Consider the following 22818-nt stretch of genomic DNA (forward strand, 5'->3'; position numbering starts at 1 on the left):
ATAATCCTTGGACTAAGAACGTAAAAGTTAGTTTTAACGAGCATTCCTGTAAACGGTGCCAATTTTACTAAAAAATTTATACACTTGAATTTTCAAAAAAATGTTATTAATTAATAGCTAGAAAGTTTAAAAACCTAAAATTCACTGCTCCAATTTGTAGCTGTTTTGGAGCACCTCTAATCACTACACTGTTACCTTGCCATTTTCGGCTTTCCACCCTCTGGTCACACGTTACATTTCTCCGGGCCCTTTCTCCACGAAGCAAAATAGAAACAAATTTCCTATATTTCATGCCAAATTGGCCCAGATCCGTACTACCATGCTCATGAGTCGAGCGCTCTGCCGGAGTTGGCTGCCCCAGGTGGCGTAAGTAAGCGGGCGGCGTCAGCGTTCCGTTCCCCGGGTAACCCAACTTACAAATTACAGCCACAGATGTCATGCGAATGTGCCGATCCTGCGGATAAACTCTGGTCATCCGGCGGCCAGGTCCTGCAGGCAATTCCACAGCCACCGGAAGCAGAGCAGCAACCTAAAGCCGACAACCGGGGAACCTCTGGCGTCGGAGCAGAACACCTCGGTGCCGGTGAACAATGTGATCAAGGCGGTGGCCTTCACGGGAGCAGTAAGATTGCGTACTGCCCTTCACATCAACAGGTCTCACATACACCTAAATTTACCCCTCTAGTTTACGGTGGGCTGCTTCGCGGGCGCCACCATCCTGGAGTACGAGAACACACGCAGCCTAATCCTGGAGAAGGCGCGCCAGGCGAGATTCGGCTGGTGGCAGAGTCGTTCGCTGGCGGACCGGGACTACTGGACACAGCTGAAGCAGGACATCCGGCGGCACTGGGACTCACTGACGCCCGGCGACAAGATGTTCGCCCCCATCTTCCTCTGCAACGTAGTGGCCTTCGCCATGTGGCGGGTGCCCGCCCTGCGATCCACCATGATGACCTACTTCACCTCCAATCCAGCGGCGAGTAAGTGCTAGAATCGAACAGAGAACACAGGGCTATAAAGCTATATCTCAAAACCATTGAATAGTGATATCACAAGAGGTAAACCTTACGAAATCACATACTTCTAGGCAGTATGACAAGTTTGATTTCATAATCACAAAATCCGCACAGGAATAGCTGTGTAAACTTATCATTATCATTATCACCCTTCAGACTTTAGTTACCCGAATGTGGGGATCAGATTTTTTCAATAATTGCAAACACCTTGCTATATTTCACATTCACATTGTCAAACATGTTAATGTTTGCCACAAACTATTACATACATCTGATGTAAAATCATTTAAAATTTTGTATTCTTTAGAAGAATTAGATAAAAGTTTACGGTTTGGCTTATAAGAACAAAATCCCCTTTATTTGTGGTAACTTAAATAAATACATACCATAAGCAAACTATTCTAATTTGACCATCTTATATATAACAATGTTTTCGGTTATTTTTCGGAAATATATTTAAAGTTTATTTAGAGAAAAATTGAAAATTGAAAAATTTAATTAGAGCGAACCATTTTTTCTCATTTTGATCATTCTTAGGTAGTTATTGAAATTGTAAACACGATTTAGCAGGTAAACCCTGTAGGTCTTGCAGTATTAAACTAGTTTTCAACGAGAACTCTTTACAAATTAAAAGAATTTCGTTTTAGAGCGAACAATTTTTTCTCATTTTGATTATTCTTAGGTAATTAGTTGACTATTCCAAATTGTAAACACTATTCAACAGGTAAACCCTGTAGTACTTGTTCTCATTTGGTTATTCTTAGGTAATTAGTTGAACTTTCAAAACACTATTCAACAGGTAAACCCTGTTGAACTTGCAGTATTAAACTAGTTTACAAGGAGAACTTTTTACTAATTTACAGAATGCAACCAACAATAACATCTATACTTTCTTCCGTCCACATAGGAGTCGTCTGCTGGCCCATGTTCCTGTCCACCTTTAGCCACTACTCGGCCATGCACATATTCGCCAACATGTACGTGATGCACAGCTTTGCCAACGCGGCGGTCCTTTCGCTGGGGAAGGAGCAGTTCCTGGCGGTCTACCTCAGTGCCGGCGTCTTCTCCAGCCTGATGAGCGTGCTCTACAAAGCGGGCACGAGCCAGGCGGGGATGTCCCTGGGTGCGGTAAGAATAGCCCGAAGCAGATCGATAAATATACACTTAAACTGCTCTCATTGTAGTCTGGAGCCATAATGACTCTGCTGGCCTACGTGTGCACCCAGTATCCGGATACCCAGCTTAGCATACTGTTCCTGCCCGCGCTGACATTCTCCGCCGGGGCGGGCATAAAAGTGCTGATGGGCATTGACTTTGCCGGCGTTGTGCTGGGCTGGAAGTTCTTCGATCATGCGGCTCATTTGGGCGGTGCCATGTTCGGCATGTGAGCTGAATGCGTATCTTTTTTGGGTTCCTCTTTCTAATCCGCCTGTAATCCGCAGATTTTGGGCCACGTACGGAGCACAGATTTGGGCGAAACGCATTGGCCTGCTGAATTACTACCACGACCTGCGCCGGACGAAGCAGAAATAGTACATGAGGATTGGGGGACGGCCAAGTGAACGGACAGGGAGTTGAGGTTACTCTGCTGTGACGATAATACCGACATCGTTCTGCCTTAGAAGTTCAATGCAATGAGTTAAGTTGAATAAAGCGTTAACATCCTGTAGTCATCTGGCCTCCCGGCTCTTCTTTGGCACATGTGGCTGGTCCTTTTGATTCCTTTGAATGCGTAGAGCTACTTCCTGTCTGCGCTGCAGCATCTTCTCTCTCAGTTCTTCGAGGGATTCCCTCTCTGGAGCGTAGGATATGTGTAAAGTTCCGCCGTAGAACTGGCGGGCATCGAGCATCTTCTTGGCCCTCCTGGCCACTTCCAGGCATTCGAATTCAACGGCAAACACATCCGTAAAGGCTTCCAGCTCCACTACAATGAATATTGAATGTTATTCGGGAGATCCTGGTCATGACTTAACTCACTCTTTGAAGCCATCTCTGAAGTTATGGAAATGCAGGATTGCAGTTTACCAAATCCCTGTAGTTTGGCCTTAAGTTCGGTTTGAAGGTTTATTTTTGGTACACCAAAGATTAGCAAATGCCGGGACTCACTAGCCACTGTATAGACCTTGGAAAATATACAAATTCTAAAATAAATGCAAGATAATAACATTATCATGTTTTCACCTTAACAGCTTTTAATTCCCGACCCTGACGGTATTGGAGTCTAGTAGTGCAGTATTCAAGGCGTTTGTGGTGTTCCGAAGACGGGGCTTCCATGTTTTAACTCTTAAAATTAGTTATCTTTTTAAACTATTTACTATTTTTATTCAGCCGGCTAATATATATATACACCAACTATCGATAACAATCGACCGACAGCTGTTCTGTTACAGCCATGTTAATAGCATGAAGGGCTGTAATGGAATCCACTCACAATTTTGGGAATGAGTGATTTTAGCACCTGTTGCGTTTGAAAATATTCTACGAATCTAAAATGTAGGTTATTTAATTCTAATAATGATGTTGTTCGCAACGAAATATTTGGAAAGATGGAGCTTTCTTTATTTATTAAATAATATTTATTGTTAATAAAAGGGCTAATTAATTTCCACTCAATACTATCACTCTTGAGTGAATTTAACAGCTGAGGTCGATTTCTGGAATAGTCTAGGGTTGACAGCATGAATTTAAAATATTTAGTTTTAAAACAATCGATTGCAAAAAATTAAAATCCGTGAGATCAGTACTTTGTTTTGTTTACCTAATAGTATTGCTCAATTACCTGTCCTTACTTTATTTTCTGTTATCTTACCATTTTATTTTCCCGTGATTTTTTTAATAGATATTCGCGACACTCGACAACCCTGATTTCCCAAGCGTTTTCCCATCACCGAAAATGGCGGTAAATCGAAACGTTTACCGCCCGGCATAAAAACCGAGGTATCTGCATTTCCGAGATCATTTGTCACTGAAATTTCGAACCCTTCGCTAAAGATACCCCGCGTTTTGAGTGAATTTCCTCAGAGATACTGCTGCATAATATAAGCAAGGCTAATCCAACCATAAACAACTCTCAAATGGCGTCCAAAGAAAACATTGCGGACAACATGGAGAAGTTCTCGCTTAAGGTAAATGACACGCGAATTTATTTGGAAAGTTCACAGCTATACATAGACGTAATGCCGCGACGGGTGTGTGTGTGTGTGGTCTTCCCGCGGGAATTAGTACTACGCAGCGAAAAAATAATCATGTTTCGGTTGCATTTCTTCGTTTTCCCTGTAAACAGAGCCCCAGCAAGAAGATTCTGACGGAGAGCGCCAGCAACGTTCGCAAAATGTCCATTGGCCACGAGGCAAACGGCCAGGTGGTCAAGGAATCCTCAACGGAGAACGGAGTCGGAAAGTCTGCCAATTCCCTCATGGAAAAGTCCGTAACTCCCTTCGATCCCTCGCTGGAGCCCCTCTTGCGCGAGAATCCCCGGCGCTTCGTCATCTTTCCCATCCAGTACCACGACATCTGGCAGATGTACAAGAAGGTGTGTATACCATATGCCCATCTAGCGTAATGTTTCCATTTGCATTGGTGGTGAAAATCGGATTTTGGGCGGCAAAAACCATGAAAGGGCGGGCGTTTCGAGATAAAGCGCGCCAAAAGCCGGTCACGTACTCAACGTGTTTGATTGCATGAATCAAACTTAATGATAACCAGCCAAACAACCCCCTCCCCAAATCCTCGGCCCTTCCCCTTCCGCTGATTCACTGCATCATGGTTTACCCAATGTCAACATATGTACATACACACATACGCCTTCGTTTTGGCGGGAAAATGAACCACAGATAAAGAGTACACTCAGCAATATAACCATTTACTTTTCCGCGGCTTTAATTGCTTTTTTGTAACAACATTTACAGTTTTGTTGCTTTAATTAACTCGTGATAAAAGTTTCCCTAATACAAATTAAATTTGTGATTTCCCCTTATGGCATACAATTATAAAACACCATGCTGACTTTAGAAAACCGGAAAAATTAAGTAGCAACGTGGATATGAATAATTGGTAGCAATGTAAAATCGTTTTAAAAGTATTTACTTGCATTTTATTTCTTTTTTTTTTTAATTTTAATAAAGTTATGGTCTCAGGTTTTTAAGTAAATTAAACTTTTTTCCCTGTAAAATAAATTTTAGGATTGAAAATAAAATTAATTTAAGACAGGAAACAGAAATAGAAATAAAAGTTGCTTTTTGTTTCCATCGACTTTATTCCCCCTTTTCTATTGACAGGCTGAGGCCTCTTTCTGGACAGTGGAGGAGGTGGATCTGTCCAAGGACCTGACCGACTGGCACCGCCTGAAGGACGACGAGCGCCACTTCATCTCGCACGTGCTGGCCTTCTTCGCCGCCTCCGATGGCATCGTAAATGAGAACCTGGTCGAGCGCTTCAGCCAGGAGGTTCAGATCACGGAGGCACGCTGCTTCTACGGCTTCCAAATCGCCATGGAGAACGTGCACTCGGAGATGTACAGTGTGCTGATCGACACATACATCCGGGACCCGCACCAGCGGGAATACCTGTTCAACGCCATCGAGACGATGCCGGCTGTGAAGCGCAAGGCGGACTGGGCCCTTTCCTGGATCTCCTCCAAGTCGGCCAATTTCGGGGAGCGCATCATTGCCTTCGCTGCCGTCGAGGGCATCTTCTTCAGCGGCAGCTTCGCCTCGATTTTCTGGCTGAAGAAGCGCGGTCTGATGCCGGGACTGACCTTCTCCAACGAGCTTATCTCCCGAGACGAGGGCCTTCACTGCGACTTTGCCGTGCTGATGTTCCAGCACTTGGTGCAGCGACCCCGCCGCGAGCGCATCATTGAGATCATCCGCGATGCAGTGGCCATTGAACAGGAGTTCCTCACCGATGCCCTGCCCGTGAACCTCATCGGCATGAATTGCGATCTGATGTCGCAGTACATCGAGTTCGTGGCGGATCGCTTGCTGGTGGAATTGGGCGTCGGCAAGATCTACAACACGAAGAACCCCTTCAACTTCATGGAGATGATCTCGCTGGACGGCAAGACCAACTTCTTTGAGAAGAAGGTGGGCGAGTACCAGCGCATGGGAGTGGCCACCAACCGCCTGGACAACGTCTTCACCCTGGACGCCGATTTCTAGGGCTGGTCCCGGGTCATCATTGTCGCAATTTAAACCTTACAAGGGCTGGCTTCTCATCCTTTACATATTAATCTGACGGAGCTTCTGTGTAGTCCGTTTTTATTTTAACCTAGGCTAAGACCAATCACTGACTTTCAGCACAATCACTTCTTCATTACTTGGACCTCCACAAAGCGCTCGAACACTGCAATTTTTGGTACACTTGACTAGGAGCGTCATTTTTCGAATTCATTGTACATAAAACATTTTAAATAAATTTATACATAGACAATTATTAAGCACTGAAATTATGAGGATGTTTTGATTTTCGGGAGAAAGCTACACTTGTTTGTTTATGGAATTCATTGGACTGGATTTCGTAACGCCACTACCTCACTAAAGTTACCAAATAACGCATTTAAAATAAAACAACCGCATGGATCTTTTGAACTTTCCGGGCTCTAGGACATTCTCTCAGTCCTAAACGATTTAAGAAACTACGGCAAAATTTTAATTAAATAATTGCTTGCCTTTAAGGCAACTTCAGTTAAATGGCTAAACGGCTGCACTTGAATGTATTTATTAAAAACTCATTTGTGAAAAATGGTCTGTAGACAAAGGAATTTTAATTAAGGTTCCCAAATTTACAAAACAAATATTACATGGCATAATACCCCGAAAATGATCGAAAAATAATGTTCGCAGAACTTGCAACGAACAAATCGTCGAACCAATTCGACAGTGGAGATATATGCGATTTCTATGGTTTCCTGTGGGCTGATCCCAGAGGAGTACCATATATGGAAAATATAACAAAATGTTTGTTTAAAAAATTTAAATTCTCACCATGTTCCAGGTTATTTCAAATTGAAATTTCAAATTTTAAAAAGAAACAAGAATAATCTGTTGTAGGGATGATCCGGTTATATCGATAGTCACGAGTTCTTCGAGCTGCAATCAGCTGACACAGCGATTCGGAATTTTATCAATTCGGATAGAACTTCTATTATTAAGTTTGCTCAGCTCTTTTGAAACCAATTAAATGTGAATCACAAGTGCGGTCGATTAGGCGAGCCCTGTTCAGATAGGCTTATCAGAAGCAGGCTGATTTCAAAAGAGCAGTTTCCATGCGAGCCGCACAGTGAAATGCGGAGATAAGCGAACCAACAGGCCAAATGAGCAGAACTTGGAACTCGAATAATGGCGAGGAGCAGTGCGCCCTCCTGGCTGTGGACAGTTCCGGTAGCTCGGGAGCAGCTGCCTCCGGGTCCGACGAAGACGTGGTGACCACTACTGGAGCGCAGCGGAGCAAAGCCAAGCTGAGAAAGCTGCAGCACAGGACTCGCATGCCAGTGCCCAGGATGCTGAGACGCCTGGGCTGCTACACGCTGAGTGCCTTCATCATCTTCCTGCTGCTCCTGGTCTACCTGCCGCTCATCTACTTGGATGCGCACAAGCGTAGTGGTGGGACAATGGTTTTCCTAATCCCCCTTTGTGACCTAAACCATTGTTATTTTCTTTCCCAGCTGGACTGCCCGACTGGACGCTGGAGACGTCCCGCAGCATAGGCGACTACCTGGACCCCGTGCACGACTCGGCCCTCATTGTTCCCCGGGATTTTTGCCGGAACAAGACCTTCCTGGTAATCGCCGTGTGCACCGGCGTGGGCAACTTCATCCAGCGACAGACCATCCGCGAAACCTGGGGCAACACCACCGAATTCAACTATCCAGCCTTTGTCAAGCTGCACGGTCACCTCAAGAGAAACTACCTGCCGCCGTCGCCGGAGCGCCTGAAACTGTACGAGGATTACCTGAGCGGCTCCGGCGACTCACTGACCGCCTCAGTGCGCATTGTATTCGTTCTGGGCCGACAGGCGGATGAGGCTCTTCTGGGCAACGAGACACTCAATCGCATTCACAATGAATCGGACCAGTACAATGACATCATTCAGGAGAACTTCGTCGACAGCTACAACAATCTGACGCTCAAGTCTGTGATGGCTCTGAAGCACATCAGCCGCAGTTGCGCCAACAACTCGGCCTTCTTCCTCAAGTGCGACGATGATACCTTCGTGAATGTGCCCAATTTGTTGCACTTTCTGCTCGGCGGAACTATACCTCTATACAACGCTACGCTGGATTACCACGATCGCTCCACCTACTTGGCCACCTCGCCGCAGAATCGCCTGAAGGCCACCAGCGAGGTGATGTACGGCCATCAGTTCTGCAACGTGGTGCCGGTCAGCGAAGTGAGCAGCAAGTGGTACATGCCCTCGTACATGTTCAAGCCGGAGACGTATCCCAAGTACCTTTCCGGAGCCGGCTATCTGCTGTCCATCGATGTGGTGCAGCGTCTGTTCGAGGCCTCGCTGAATACGACACTCGTTTACCTGGAGGACGTGTACATCACTGGGCTGTGCGCCCAAAGGGCCAAGATTAATCGCCACCACCACCCGCTCTTCAGCTTCGCCCACTCGAAACAAGCGTGTGCCTTTAAGGGCAGTATCACACAGCACCAGATGAAAGACGACAGCATGGTGGAGGCGTGGCGCCATGTGGCCAACTACTCCATTAAGTGTCCGCCGCCGGGGCGCTACTTCAGTCAAATGCGATTGCGTAAGCGACCGATTTGTTAAGACTCCAGGGTGCGTCCATGACGCCCACCCATTCCCCCTGCTCTCTGGAGAACCCGAAATACTATAGTTACATTGCTTCAATAGACATTTTTGAACTTAGTTCCTGAAATAACATGTATACGTGCTTGGGATAAGATAACGATTTGATTGTAGAACATAATCAACTGACTTAATTACCAGGCAAAGGTGATATATAATTGGACCGGAATATAATCGAGTTTATGGTTAACTTTTTTAGATAACATACAGTTTTTGTTCGATAAACTCATGATATTCCTACAAAAATTCTTAACTATTATTACTTCTCGTTCGATATTAGTATTCCTCTTTTGAAATACAAAAAACGTACAAAACTCATGAAGTGTTACTACTATTATCCTAATGTATTGGCTTACGCCTAACACCCCCACATCCATATCAATGTTAAAAGTAATGCACAAGCAGGATATCGAAAATATCTAGAATTCTGAACCTTTCCAGAATCTCTGAAATTAATTAGAACTTTAAGTATTTATTATTTTTTCATGAGATCTGATACATTTACATACTCCCTGCTGTAAATTAGTTTATAGCTCTCACACTTTGTCTGATATTTAATAATTATATTTTGTATTCATATTTCTGTGCGCTTAAAGCTTCCTGTAAAAAGTTGAGCCGAATTCATTCACGCACAAAACACGAATAAAATTAATCAATCATAATTGTTTAAGGTGTGATAGACAAAAATACTAAATCAGATGGCCAAATATCTAGTTGTGTTTTTGTTAAAAAGGCGAATAAAGATCTGAAAATAATCAACCCTTTCGAAAGTTGTCAATTTTAAGATTAACTACTTGAAAAAATGAATTTCAAGTGCTTAGGGGAGTTTAAGCGACAGCAACGTCTCCGAGTACTCGTGAAAATGATCTGGGGACTGCTTGTCAGAAGGTACAAGGATATCGTGAAAATTCTGATTATTCTTTACGTGGCGTACAGGATATTTAATTTGAAGGAGGATCCTACCAAGCGAAACGGTAAGTTAAGCAAAGATGAATACTTTGATACTAATTATAATCTTTTAACAGCTTCTCTCTCGGGTTGGGGCCGTGAAACGCCTAGGAGTATAGCTGATTACCTGGATCCAGCCAAGGATACGGCTTTAATTGTCCCGCGAGAGTTTTGCCGAAGTAAGGCCTTTCTGACCATCGCAGTCAGCTCCTTCGTCCATCACTTTGAACGGCGACGTGCCATCCGTATGCTTTGGGGCAACTCCACAGACTTCAACTACTCGTCCTTCGTTCGGCTCCATGGCTACAACAAGGGGCAATACCTAGACGTGCTCCCCGAGCGCCTGAAACTGTACGCCGAGTATCTGAGTGGCGAAGGAGACTCCCTGAAGGCCTCCATTCGAATCGTTTTCATTTTGGGCCGCAGAAACTGGGACTCTTTGCTTGAAAACGAGGCTGTTGCTTCCGAGGCGGAAAAGTATAATGATATCATCCAGGAGAACTTCATGGACACCTACAATAATCTGACCATCAAGACGGTGATGGCTTTGAAGCACATCAGCCAGAGTTGTGTAAACTCGACGGCGTTTTACTTTAAGTGCGACGACGACACCTTCGTAAACATACCGAATGTGTTGCACTTTCTGCTCGGAGGAACGATTCCATTGAACAAGGACACTGTGGGCTTCCATTACCGCAACACCTACCAGGTCACCTCTCCACGGAAACGACTGACGGCCCGCAGAGAGGTGATGTACGGACGCCAGTACTGCAACGTCCCGCCGATCACCAATAAGCTCAACAAATGGTACATGCCATCGTATATGTTCAGGGGCGGAGTGTACCCGCCATACCTGTGCGGATCCGGCTACGTGACGTCCATCGATGTGGTGCCTCGTCTGTACAAGGCCGCGCTGGCCACCAGGATGGTGCACCTGGAGGACCTGTTCATCACTGGATTGTGTGCCGAGAAGGCTGGGATCAAGCGGACGAACCACCCGCTCTTTAGGTCCAGCTACCCGTTTAAGGAGGAGGAGCAGTGCACCCTCAAGGGATGCTTCACCGCTCACCGTGCCAAGGATTATATGATGTGGGACGCCTGGTACCAAGTCACCAACTACAGCAGCAAATGCCCTCCGCCAGAAAAGGGCTTCCAGACGAGTCTGCTTAAGAAGCAAAGGTGTTAAAACTATTCACATAAATCCTAAATATTAACGGACTTATCTGTGCATTAAAAATTTCAATATGTAAAAATTGAGGACACAATATTAATGTCCAGAATTGCAAAAGACTTTGCAAAAAATATATACCGATCTCTATGTTTAAACATTATTTTTATACTTATTTAGTTTTATTAATCAGTTGTAATCATGTTTTCATTTTTTTAACCCTATTTTCGTTGTAACAACAACAGTCTATGTAGTAGATGGGTAGATAGCTTAATTAAATTATATTGCTTGGCAGTAACAACTTAATTAATACAAAATGTAATATTTAATTAATTACTATTAGATAAAAAAGATGTACAATGTAGAATTGAAAGCCAGCACTGGCCCTATAAATATCCAAAACCAGTCCATATTTATGCAGTTTAAAGGTATAACTTTATTGAGGTGAAACAATGCAGGACGCTCTCTTTTATATTTTACTAATGTTGATCGGCAAGGCTCACGTGAGTAATTGTAAAACACCTATTCGATTAAATAAAATTAAATTTTTGCAGACCTATCTTCCGAAAACGTACGATATACGTTTTATATCAGTTAAAGTAACGGGCCCAGACTTTGTTGATTTGAGTAAAGTTCGATTTTTGGGACGAGATCGCAAGGCAAATGGTACTGTGGAAGTAAAGGAAATTATTGATAATACATATTCAGTGTCTGTTGACAGTTTCATCGATTCCAATGGCGGTGGCGATTACAAACAGCTCCCCTTTTCTGCTCCCTTACAAAAATTCTGTAATGCCGTAAATTCCCATTGGTCGTATATTGAAAAGACCTTAAAGTACGGGGAAAACACGGACTTTCCCATACACACCCGCCCATGTCCCGTGCCGAAGGGGATTTACTATTTCAAGGAGGTGCTCGCAAATACTGACGGTTGGCCGACCATGATGCCGCGAGGTTATTTGAAAGGCGTGGTCAAACTGTTCAAGAATGGAAAATATGTTGGTGGTGCCGAAGCTGTTTCTCTTATCACAGACATTGCCCAGTAAATCGAGGAAAATTAAATCATTACGCGAATTGTTGTGGTGCAAATATATATTTCTGTTACATCACATCAAAGAACAATAAATAAAGTTTATTTTAACAACTTTTTAAAATTTGTATCGAGATATTCGACGTCAATTTTCAGTTCGAAATTGAGTTTTCCAATGAACTGACTAAGTTTTACAGAAAATTGTATTCCGTCGAGCCATTTTAACATTTCTTGCAGTGTAATGATGCTTTCTGCTTTTAACCCCTATTCTAACTAATCCCAATACCAAAAACCCATAAAAAAAATTGTGTTCAGCGAGTGGCTGTTGAGCTCCAAAAATCGACAAAAAAGAAAAAACTTTACTCCTTTTTATATTCAGTCAACTTTGTATACTTAGTTTTTCACAAAATAAAATATATTTTAAATTATGAGGATGCTGCAGCGATTGAGCTTGTATCGGCCAAGGATCTGGAGGCTTATCCGTCGTTATAAATTAGTCCTGATTCTACTGCTGGTCCTATTCCTCATTTACCGAGGTCATGTAGTGAAATATAAGGATAATACCGACCGACAGGGTAAGAACAACTGTAAGGAATTACGTATTTGCATTTCTTACACTCTGAATTTTATTGTTCTCAGCTGAATTGCCGGGATGGGAACGGGAGAAGCCCCTGAAAATAGGGGATTATCTGGACCAAAAGAAAAACACAGCGCTAATAGTGCCTCAGGACTTCTGCAAGATCAAAACATTTCTGGTTATTGCGGTTTGCTCCAGCCTAGAACACTTTGCTCAACGGAAGACTATCCGGGAATCATGGGGAAATACCAGGGATTTTAATTATAAAGAATTTGTGAAGCTTCATGGTCACCTCGAAGGCAAATACCTGCCCATAATGAAAGATCGTCTAAGGCACTACGCGGATTATATCAGTGTTTTGGGTCACTCCCTGACCGCCAGTGTGCGTATTGTGTTCATAGTTGGACGATCCAAGCACAAGTCCATGCGGGAAGATGAAAAGTTGTCCAGAGAGGCCAATCGTCATAACGACATCATCCAAGAGGACTTTGTAGACAGTTACCACAACTTGACCTTAAAATCGGTGATGGCTTTAAAGCATATCAGCCAAAGTTGCGGAAACACATCCGCCTTCTTTCTGAAATGCGACGATGATACATTTGTAAATGTGCCCAATCTGCTCCAATTCCTGCTGGGGGGTACAATCCCCCTGTATAAAGATACGGTGGGCTATCACTTCCGGACCACTTATAAAGTAATGTCGCCGTGGAATCGTTTAAGCGCCACCGACGAAGTAATGTACGGCCACAAGTTTTGCAACATGGAGGCCAACTTCGATGCGAGCAGTCCTTGGTACATGCCGAAATACATTTTTCAGGGTGCAAAGTACCCAAAGTATCTGTCCGGAACAGGCTATCTGCTATCCATCGATGTCGTTAAGCGGTTGTACAAGGAATCTCTCACCACATCGCTCGTTCATCTCGAGGACGTCTTTGTCACTGGAATCTGTGCGGAGGAGGCGGGAATCCAGCGACGCTACCATCCACTCTTCAACTATGTTTACCAGAAGCCATTGTGCATATTCAAGGGAACCATTTCCCTTCACCCGGTGCCAGAGACTAGAATGATAGAGGCCTGGAATTTTGTTGCCAACTATAGCATTAAATGTCCAACGCCAGACAGTCACTTCATCAAAAGCCAAATAGCAAAGAAATCGCACTGTTAGGATATTGACTACATTTAATGCTAGTTCTTTTATTAGTCATAAGATAAGCTTAGATTTACACATTTATATCAATATCAATTAATAGCTTAATTACTTATTTATTTTCAATCGGCTGTCGTACTCCATTTATTTCTGGTTACCCAATTATGAATGAACATTGAGAGAAGCTAAAAATATTGTTTCAAATCTCGAATCGCCCGATAAATTCAGGCTTTTTAAGCTTTTTCGGAAACATAACAATGCATTTTAAAATGCAACACTTAACCTATTGTTATGCGCAATTATTAAAAAGTCCAATGATTGATACAAATAATACGAGAGAAATAATTATTTTAGTTTGTGCACTTTCAGACATTCTGAAAGCTGTTAACTTAGCTGAGCTTAGCGCTTGTTTGATATTCACAATAATATCAGGCCCACAAGCAAATAATATGAAAAATTTTTTTTTACAAGTCAATATTGAAGTATATTGAAATAAAAAGTCAAAAAGAAACAATTAAAGACAATAGATCTACAATTGCGTAATAATATACCATTAGAAATGGTTGAAAAGTATTTACATGAAACATGTGGTGTTAATGATTTTTCTTGTTTGGTTTTACATCCGCAGTGTTAGTTGTCTTTCATTTAAATTCTAGTAGAAAATCTAAGTTAAAGGTTTTGAGGTCCAATGCTATGATTCCTCGTCGGCGGGACCTCGAATGATCAACACAAACTAGCCAACAATTTGCGCCGTGGCGGGCTCGTCTTGTGCAGAATCAGCAGTACACTCACTGGCTTCCTGGGTGGATTCGATTTCGGTGTCACCATTTTCGCCGGAGCTGCCCGAAGGTGTCTCACTTTGTTCAGTCTCTGTCGGTGGATCCGACTTACTCGATACCTCGCTCTCGTCCTCTTTCAACAGAATCTCAGGTGGCTCCGGAGTTTCCAGTGGGATATTTTCAATTAAATCGTTTGCATCCAAGTCAGTCTCATCTTCAATTGCATTTTCGGAAGCCAGAACGCCGGGGCTGTCTAAAGCTTTCATCAACTCTTCTGTGGCTGCACTGAGTTCATTGCCATCCATGGCAATGACTTCGTCTATGGCGCAATCTAGTAGTTCTTTGGGAGATTCATCCAGTTCGGTTACGTCCATGCTTTCTATGAGTTCCGCTGCGGAAGGCTGGTCATTTTCGTTGGTAGTATCCATGGGTTCAACTATGGGTTCGTTCTCCAGGTTTTTTTCAACCTCCTCGACGTTGTCCTGATTTGCTTCTGCCTCAGTTTCTGAAACTTTAGCTTCATCAACTGGAATATCCTTTTCAGCGTCCTTTGCCACTTCACTTTCAGTGAGTTCTTCGGTCAGTTTCTCTTTAGATTTTTCAAGCGGTTTTTCAGTGACTTCTTCTATTTCACTCGTTTCGTCCTCAGAAAACATTTCTTTGAGCAGCTTCTTTTCATCCTCCTTAATTACAGATGGTTTCGTATTTTGATTTGTATCTTTTTCAGCTTTTTTGTTTTCTGAAACTGGGTCAAGATCGTCTTTCTTTTCTTGTTTATCAGCCTTTTCTTTTTCTGAAACAATATCGGACTCTACTTCCATTTCTGCAGCACCACTCAGCTCTTTTTCTGATTTTTTTTCGGAGTCGACGTCAATTTCTTTGGGATCAGCCTGTTTTTCTTCCGAAGCTATTTCAGAATCTACTTCCATTTCTGTATTTTCAGTTTGTTTTTTTTCCGAAACTTCTTTGCTATTGACATCCTTACCTTTTTTTGAGACTTGACAGGATTCCTCCTCAATTCCTTCCTTTACAATTTTGGATTCTATCTTTTCAGCTACTTTTTCCTTTTCTATATCTGATGTTTCTTTATTTCCTATTTCTTTTGTTACTAATTTTTCTTTATTTGATTTATCTGCTTCTAATTTCTTCTCTTTGTCAATTGTATTTTCATCCTGTGCAAGTTTTTCTTTAGCCAATTTCTTCTCCTTTTCTCCAATTTTGGCTTTTATTGCCGCTTTCAATATTTCTCCAATTTTTTCCTTATTTTTGGACTTTTCCTTATCAACGACAGTCACTTTTTCCTCGCCTTGTTCCTTTATAGAATCTTTCTTGTCCGAGGATTCTTTCTCTTTAATTTCCTGTTTTTCCGAAATCTTTTTGGTGGAGTCTGCTGCCTTTTCACTTGGCGCCTTCGCTGGCTCCTTGGTTGCATCATTTGATGACACTTCCTTGGCAGCATTTTTCCTGCATTCCTCAACCCATTTGCGGGCCACCTCGAACTCATCCTCAGCTCGCTTTAACCTAACCACAACCTTCATTTTCAGCTTGGCATCGGATTTCTTCAGCTCCTCCATGCGCTGGCGTTCTAGCTGCAGAAGAGCCGGGTTTGGCTTATTCGTTGTCTTCTTGCGCGGCTGTTTCTTTTGGCCAGGAGAAACGGACTTCGGCTCAGTGGAGCCTTCCTGGAGCTCCACTTCCAGCAGGCTGGCCAATATCGTGGAGCTAAAGGCTGCCACATCGATGTCGGCCTGGTTCTCCACCTGTTCGCTTTTCGGTGCCGCCGATGTCACAGAAGTTATCTTCATAATAGCCTGCTGTTGAGGTTGTTGCGTTGAAGTCGAGGGCGTGTCATCTTCGTTGTCCGAATCGATGGTAATGGTGTCAGTTTTGGGCTCCACAATCTCGATCTCGTTATCCTCGTCATCGCTGGCTTGTTTCTCTGTAAGGCAAAGGTGAAAGTTAATAAAATAAAGCGTTTAAAAAATATAAGATATTTAAAATATAACCCCGAGATCCATAAATTTTACAACACAGCTTGCAATGATCAAGAAATAATTTATATTTGTAAGTATGGCTCCTGGCAATGTTGGCAAATACTGTTTACTTAAGCTTAAGCTATAATCTCAAAGTACAAAAAACTAAGCCTAGAAAAGGACTGGAATGTCGAGTCTAAATGTTCAGGAAGCGCATCTCCTCGAGCGGAAAATTGCAACGCAGCTTCTGAAGCTTTCGTTCGTTGACCCGTGGATGTCGCTCCATTTCGCGGCAGTAGCACTCGTAGGCAAACTTGGCCATCTGCCAGCGGAGCTTGCAGGCCTGGGCATCCCTCTTGAAGCGGGGCAACCGCCTGGCCACTTCCGGCCAGAGCCGCTCTCTGGCTCCCACATCGCTGTAGTCCACATGGCGTGGATTCCAGAGTGTGGGATAGGCCCGCATGGCCAGAACTAGTTGTTGGGAGAACTGCTTGTCATCCGGCATGTCTTTTAGCTTTCCCGCGGAGTCTGCACCCTTCGGCACGCAATCCTGCAGCGGCTCGAACTCGTCGCGCAGGTCTTGCTCGTCGATCTTGTACAGGAAGTACAAGCTGGCCAAGTACTTTGAGTACTTTAGCTCCAGATTGGCAAAGATGCCCTTGTCCTTGATACTCTTGAGGCGGAAGGACTTGTACATCTCGTACATTTGCTGCCAGCGCTCCACAAGATACTCGCAGGCATAATCTGGAAAATGAACAGTATGACAAGAGATTAAAGCTTGATTATAGGGCTGATTATTTCAACTTACTGGGTGCAGACTTCCAGAAGTTCTGCCACAGGGACTTGCGGGTTTGTTCGTCAATACTGTTGAACTCGGGATCGGCGGATTTACGCCAGAGCACTGGATGGCTTTTGGCGAAGGTTATGATGCGCTGATCAATGGGACGCACCTCGAGCGGACGCATGGGCACTCGAGAGCCACCTTTTGGTTTGATTTTTACCGCTGGCTGCTTGAGTGCCTTTTGCTCCATTGTGTTCTCGATTACGTCGAGGTGCTTGCGCTCGAAGCCATCGCCATCATCCTCGCCGCAGTCCACCGCCAGCCATTCGCTTCTCGGCCGATCCCTGTTCTCCAGATAGTTGGTGGCCTTATCAAAGTAGCCCTTGAAACGCTTTCCCTGCTTCAGTCGCCTCTCGATACGAACGTATCGCTTCCGCACGTTCTTCCAGCGTAGCTTGATGTCGTCGCCGCGCGGAAAGTGGCTGGCAATCACCCGCCATTGCTTGTTGGTGACCTCTTTCTTTCCGTAATCGGGGTGTCGGGTGCACCACAACGATGGATACTCGCGGAGGAGCCGGGTCAACTTGCGATCGTAGGCGTGAGCCTGTTCGTTGCGATTCATGCTCTCCTCGGTGCCCAGTTCGCCGCACTCTTCGTTGTCCAGGTCATCGTCCTCCAAATCATCATCCAAATCGTCCGGTTCATCGTAGTCAATATCATCCGCTTCTACGTTGTCTTTTCCTGGATCGCCTCGCTGCTGTTCCTGCACTATTTCCGGTTCCTCCGGCTCATCGATGGGATCGCCTTCAGCTCGAACTCCCAGCGGCATCAGCGGCGGCAGAGGTTCGCAGTCCTCGCCATCCTTCAGATTGGCATGCAGACTCTTTCGGTACTCATAGACCTGATTGTGGAAACTATTGCAGCCCGTGTTGAAGAGATCCACGTCGTCCAGCTGGCCGTAGCAAACGTAGTCGACGGCTGAAAGAAGCGAGAGATTAACCTCACTGGAAAAACTGCTGCCGGGTTCTATTCCATTGCCTGTTCTGGATGGTATTTTGCAAACACATGGACCAAGCTAAAATTAAAATCTCTTCATCGCAGCAAATGAAATGGAACTCGCAGAGTTTTTCATAAACACAGCATACTTACATGCAGCCTTTAAATCTTCATCGCCATCCGATCAAAATAAACACACACGCGAAACGAAAACGGAAATTAAATCCCGTCCATGTGTCGAAAATACGCACCAAAGACAGGAAATGGGACATTCTGGCCACCAAGTGATGAAGTTACTACTAACTATTCATTACCCAAGAACTGGCAATCTTTAACTCACATAAAATATCTTTTTATCAACTTAAATTTGAGTAAATATTACTCAATAATATACTAACTATTCAGTACCCAAGAACTGACCAACTTTAACTCACATGAAATATCTTTTTATCAACTTACATAGGCATACATTTTAAAGCAAAGGAAATTTAATTGCTTTCTAGAAAGTAACTTGCTATTTTCTATTTACTTAATAATTTATTAAGAAAACATTTAATTACTTATAAACCTTATAATATTGAGATCTGCCAATTATCCCTTGAGTATATAGAGTACCAAAAGCTTTCTGAAATATATATAATTTTTAAACTCACCGGCTGCCAGTTGACCGTTCTCCAGACTGTTGGCGTCGTTCTTGAAGCCCTTCTCCCGCATGTCCACGAGACACTTCTCCTGCAGATTCTTGAACCGCCCGATGGCGTAGGTCATCAAGTAGGACATGTGGATGTACAGCTCCTTGAGTTCCAGGAAGTTGCGCACCTGGTTGTAGGCGTTCGAGTGGGTGAGCGAGACCACTTTGCCGGTGAGATGGGTGCAGATCTCCATGGCGGCGAAGATCTGCTCCTGCAGCTGGGCGCGTGCCTGTCCCATCGTCGTGTTGGGAAACATGTGACGCACCAGCGTTGGACCCTTCGCAGTTGGAGGCTGTGCCGGGGTAATCGTCAGGCCCCCGTTGGCGCTCGGCGGCGGACCTGGAACGGCTGGAGGCCCTTGGATGGCACTCGCCATTCGCACTTGCGGCGGTCGCTGCGATTGACCCGACTGCGGGTTGTAGATGCCCATGTTGGAGCCGTAGCTGCTGATATGCAGCGAGGGCCGGTTAGACGGAATCGGAGGCCGTGGCCGGATGACCACGCCAGGACCCACGGGAGGTATAGCCAGAGCAGGAAGAGGTGGCGGTGGCGAGGGCTGACCGGTGGCTTGAGGCAACTGGCGCTTCACCTGAATCAAACGTCCGTTGGGAAGGCGGTAGGAGTCCTGCTGCGCAGCGCTGTTCAAATCCACCCGGTAGCCATTGATGGTGTGGAAGACTGGCCCGGCGCTCTTCACCGAGTTGGGCACCACGGTGCGTCGCACAACGCCACCAGGAGAACTCTGGCGGTAGCGAATCCCCGATCCACTGAGCACCAGCGGCGGTGGCAGGCTGCTACGCGGCATTGCCATCGCGGAGGACCCACTGGCACCACCATTGCTGCTGCTGCTGCTGCTGGAACTTGGTCCCGGTTGGTAGTTCTGCTGGACGGTGACAATCCTGGGAGTGGTTGTAATATTCGACGCTGCCATCGGCGGACGGCCAGCCGGTTTGGGGGTCACAGAGAGCTGGCAGTCCGGCTCCAGCATGCTCAGCAGATCCGGTGTGCAGACCACCTCGTCGTTGGAAGATTTTGGACGTTTGGCCGGCGGTGCCGATGGAGCGGCTTTGGTCAGGGATCCTCGTTTGGTCGAGCCCACCGAGCTGCCGTGGCTGCGCTTGGAGACATTGGACTCCAAGCTCTCCATGGAGTCGGATAAGCTGCTGGCCTTCGACTTGGCCAAACGGCAGCAGTTGCTGTTATCCTTGAGCATTTGGCGGCGAGCCTCCAGCTCGGGCAGCTGCAAGCCTTGTAGGGCTCTGAAAATATGAGGGTAAGTGGGATTTAATTTGTAAATTCATAAAAGGGTAGTTTTAAGGAATGCTTGAATTGGCATGCCTTATAAAAATTCTTAATACGGGGTTTTTAAATTGATTTTATGCAACTTGCAAAGAGTCAATTATTATTGAGTCAGATCTAAAGGACAGGATAGAGACTTCTAATAAATACATTAAACTAATCTATACTCTCAGACAAAACCTTAATAAACGAACAAGACTAAAGGCCGCTTTCTCGTCCGTTTGTTAAATTTAAAGCAGGGTTAAAACAATGATTTCTGATACAATTTCAAGGTTTTATTCCTACTTTAAATTTAACAAACGGACGAGAAAACTACCTTGAGACTTCAAAAAATTTCCCTTTGGAATACCTTATTCCATCTTAGAATATCTAAAGGACAGGATAGAGACGTATAATGAATACATTCCGTAAATGCTTAAACTAATCTATTCATGCTTAAACTAATCTTTCAGAGAAAACATTAATGAACGAACAAGACTAAGACCTCAAAACATATTCCTTCAGAATACCTTATTCCACCTTAGAATAATCTTAAATTTAGAATGTAAGGGCTGTGCCTCTACCTCTTTTGCGTCTGCAGGTAGTTGACCAGGGCCCAGTGCTGGGCGCGCAGTGGCCAGAGGATCTTGGAGGTGCAGCTGAAGCAGTTCCAGTGCTCGTTCTGCTCGATGTCCACGATGACGCCCTTGGAGAGGTTCTTGACTATGCAGGACTTGCAGAAGACGTACGGGCAGGTGGAGCAGCAGTAGACCTCGCCACCCTGGCCGCACCAGCGGCAGTACAGCTCGGAGCCGTCCTCGCCCTTGGAGAACTCGCCGCTGTTGTAGAAGTCATGGCACTTGACGCAGTGCGTCACTCGCAGGATCGGATGCATCTTGATGTTGTTCTCGGAGGCTGGCGCTGTGCCCAGATGCAGTTTGCACACGGTGCAGTGCACCTTCCGCTGGTTCACCAGATCCACGTTGGGGTACATCTTCAGGTAGAACCGGCGCTCCTCGTCCGACAGCGACGAGTGCATCTCGAACTTGGAACCTGGCGTGGCGAATTGCAGAGTTACTGATCTGCCACATGGGTGGTGGTCGCCAGGAGGTACACTCACCCGTATAGTCCACATCTAGTCTGGCCAGCGGCGATGGCGAAGGCGTCGCTACCTTCACCAGGGCACTTTCGCCCCCCGGAGTACTGCCGCTCATGGTTCCTGGTCTTTGTCCTGCTCCTGGGACCTGCGAACCCTACGATCCGCACCAATCTTAGCACTTAAAACCTAACAAATTCACAATTCGCTGCTGCCGCCGCTGAAAATAAGAAGCGGCGCGCTAATCACACACAATTTTGCTGTTCGCCAACGACAACAACAACTCTGCAAGCGGCGCGTGTTTATTTTTTATTAGTTGTGGCAACCGGCAAATAACGAATTTGTTTAGATGTTTTAAAACCGAATAACGCACAGCAGTTCTCGTCGAAATTGTGAAAGAAAAGATTTTTTCACCCGAGAATGACAGCTAGCCATTCGGTTGAAATTTCAATATGGCTGCCACTTCGGTTCGGAGCCGAAGTTCATTCTACGAAGTGTATATAACAAGTTTGGACTGATACTCTATATCTGTTTTCCAGGGCAAACCGCTTAAGAATGCATCCCCAGATATCACAAGAATTCTCTTATCCATAAAATAGAAAAAGTTCCATAATACCACCCAAAAACAACGATCTTTTAGCTAAAAAACATTAAAAAAAATACATTTTTCCAAAACTTTTTTTATTTATATTCCTTAAACTTCTATTATAATTTCTAAACTCATTAAATGCAGGTTTATAGTTAAAAAATTTATTTTTTTATTTCATATTCGCAAGCCCTGGCAACCCTAAACCAACTAGTTGTCTCCTTCGCACTCATGGTCAGTCCATAAGAATACGAACGCTTCAAGAAAGAGAACACAAATTTGTCGAAATTTGGTTGGGTTAAATGTGACAAAGGAAACTTATTCTGTTAAAAATAAACTTCTCAAATGACAAAATACAATTTAAATTCCCTGACACTTATAAATTTGCAAATATTTTCGCATTCGGCGAACTAGTTCCAAGCAAGCGATATAAGTGTGACCATAAAAACTTATCGATATTTTTTACCAATGCTTGAATAATTTAAAAATGACTCAACAATTTAACGTTTAAACAAGTTCACGAAACCAACACCGTAATTATGGATATAAATAAATCTGGTGAAATAACAAAAGAATGCCTTTGAGGGACTTCCCCGAGTCTAGATGTTTATAAAAAGAACGTGAGTCATTTCCCCTAGAAAAGAAAGATTCATGAGATAGCGATTGTTAGCACAGAGGGCAATATACATTTCTCTGGAAAATTAATTTATAGGTATACATATATACCTGTGTTTTTCTGGTTATAGTGCATTCGCGATCATTATTTTACTGCGAGTGGATCGAGAGTCCAGATTCTACTAACGTAGTAACTCCAGTACTTTTATAATTTGTAATTTGACCATGTCCATGAAAACCTAAATAAAATACTTTCTTTTTTGCTAAATATTAAGTTATCTCTGGTTTGTTTAGTGAAAGTTTTTTTTTATGAAACAATTA

General features: G+C 44.2%; 7 protein-coding genes across 8 annotated transcripts; 5 read left to right on the forward strand and 2 right to left on the reverse strand.

Annotated features, from left to right (window-relative positions):
• The first annotated feature begins 206 nt into the window (after positions 1 to 206).
• Positions 207 to 2685, forward strand: rho-7 (rhomboid family intramembrane serine protease rho-7). Its single transcript, XM_017155547.3, has 6 exons — positions 207 to 366; positions 427 to 622; positions 686 to 980; positions 1924 to 2144; positions 2201 to 2400; positions 2459 to 2685. Exons 1-6 carry the CDS (start codon positions 320 to 322, stop codon positions 2547 to 2549), a joined length of 1050 nt encoding a protein of 349 aa, XP_017011036.2. The 5' UTR covers positions 207 to 319; the 3' UTR covers positions 2550 to 2685.
• Position 2686: 1 nt separating this feature from the next.
• Positions 2687 to 3436, reverse strand: LOC108066854 (RNA-binding protein 48). The gene is made up of 3 exons (XM_017155549.3): positions 3198 to 3436; positions 2994 to 3138; positions 2687 to 2940 (listed from the first exon to the last, which is right to left on the reverse strand). The coding sequence occupies exons 1-3, from the start codon at positions 3288 to 3290 to the stop codon at positions 2687 to 2689; spliced, it is 492 nt and encodes a 163-aa protein (XP_017011038.2). The 5' UTR covers positions 3291 to 3436.
• A 495-nt stretch (positions 3437 to 3931) lies between these two features.
• Positions 3932 to 6462, forward strand: RnrS (ribonucleoside-diphosphate reductase subunit M2). Its single transcript, XM_017155539.3, has 3 exons — positions 3932 to 4141; positions 4300 to 4548; positions 5294 to 6462. Exons 1-3 carry the CDS (start codon positions 4091 to 4093, stop codon positions 6173 to 6175), a joined length of 1182 nt encoding a protein of 393 aa, XP_017011028.1. The 5' UTR covers positions 3932 to 4090; the 3' UTR covers positions 6176 to 6462.
• A 632-nt stretch (positions 6463 to 7094) lies between these two features.
• GalT1 (beta1,3-galactosyltransferase 1) lies at positions 7095 to 9588 on the forward strand. The gene is made up of 2 exons (XM_017155520.3): positions 7095 to 7618; positions 7681 to 9588. The coding sequence occupies exons 1-2, from the start codon at positions 7330 to 7332 to the stop codon at positions 8790 to 8792; spliced, it is 1401 nt and encodes a 466-aa protein (XP_017011009.3). The 5' UTR covers positions 7095 to 7329; the 3' UTR covers positions 8793 to 9588.
• Positions 9589 to 9633: 45 nt separating this feature from the next.
• Positions 9634 to 11110, forward strand: LOC108066832 (beta-1,3-galactosyltransferase 1). Its single transcript, XM_017155521.3, has 2 exons — positions 9634 to 9805; positions 9857 to 11110. Exons 1-2 carry the CDS (start codon positions 9634 to 9636, stop codon positions 10963 to 10965), a joined length of 1281 nt encoding a protein of 426 aa, XP_017011010.3. The 3' UTR covers positions 10966 to 11110.
• A 1214-nt stretch (positions 11111 to 12324) lies between these two features.
• Positions 12325 to 13827, forward strand: LOC108066798 (beta-1,3-galactosyltransferase 1). The gene is made up of 2 exons (XM_017155483.3): positions 12325 to 12552; positions 12617 to 13827. The coding sequence occupies exons 1-2, from the start codon at positions 12405 to 12407 to the stop codon at positions 13717 to 13719; spliced, it is 1251 nt and encodes a 416-aa protein (XP_017010972.3). The 5' UTR covers positions 12325 to 12404; the 3' UTR covers positions 13720 to 13827.
• On the reverse strand, positions 13741 to 21751 carry ADD1 (ADD domain-containing protein 1). Of its 2 annotated transcripts, XM_017155513.3 has the most exons (5): positions 21321 to 21751; positions 20785 to 21253; positions 18884 to 20181; positions 17262 to 18212; positions 16516 to 17197 (listed from the first exon to the last, which is right to left on the reverse strand). In XM_017155513.3, exons 1-5 carry the CDS (start codon positions 21412 to 21414, stop codon positions 16650 to 16652), a joined length of 3360 nt encoding a protein of 1119 aa, XP_017011002.3. In that variant the 5' UTR covers positions 21415 to 21751; the 3' UTR covers positions 16516 to 16649. The 2 variants fall into 2 exon arrangements, with proteins under 2 accessions (XP_070068002.1, XP_017011002.3); XM_070211901.1 differs by lacking the exons at positions 16516 to 17197; positions 17262 to 18212 and adding an exon at positions 13741 to 16419 and having other exon boundaries at positions 21321 to 21737.
• Positions 21752 to 22818: the final 1067 nt, after the last annotated feature.

Source organism: Drosophila takahashii, chromosome 2R (genome assembly GCF_030179915.1).
Source record: "Drosophila takahashii strain IR98-3 E-12201 chromosome 2R, DtakHiC1v2, whole genome shotgun sequence".
Taxonomy (NCBI): domain Eukaryota; kingdom Metazoa; phylum Arthropoda; class Insecta; order Diptera; family Drosophilidae; genus Drosophila; species Drosophila takahashii.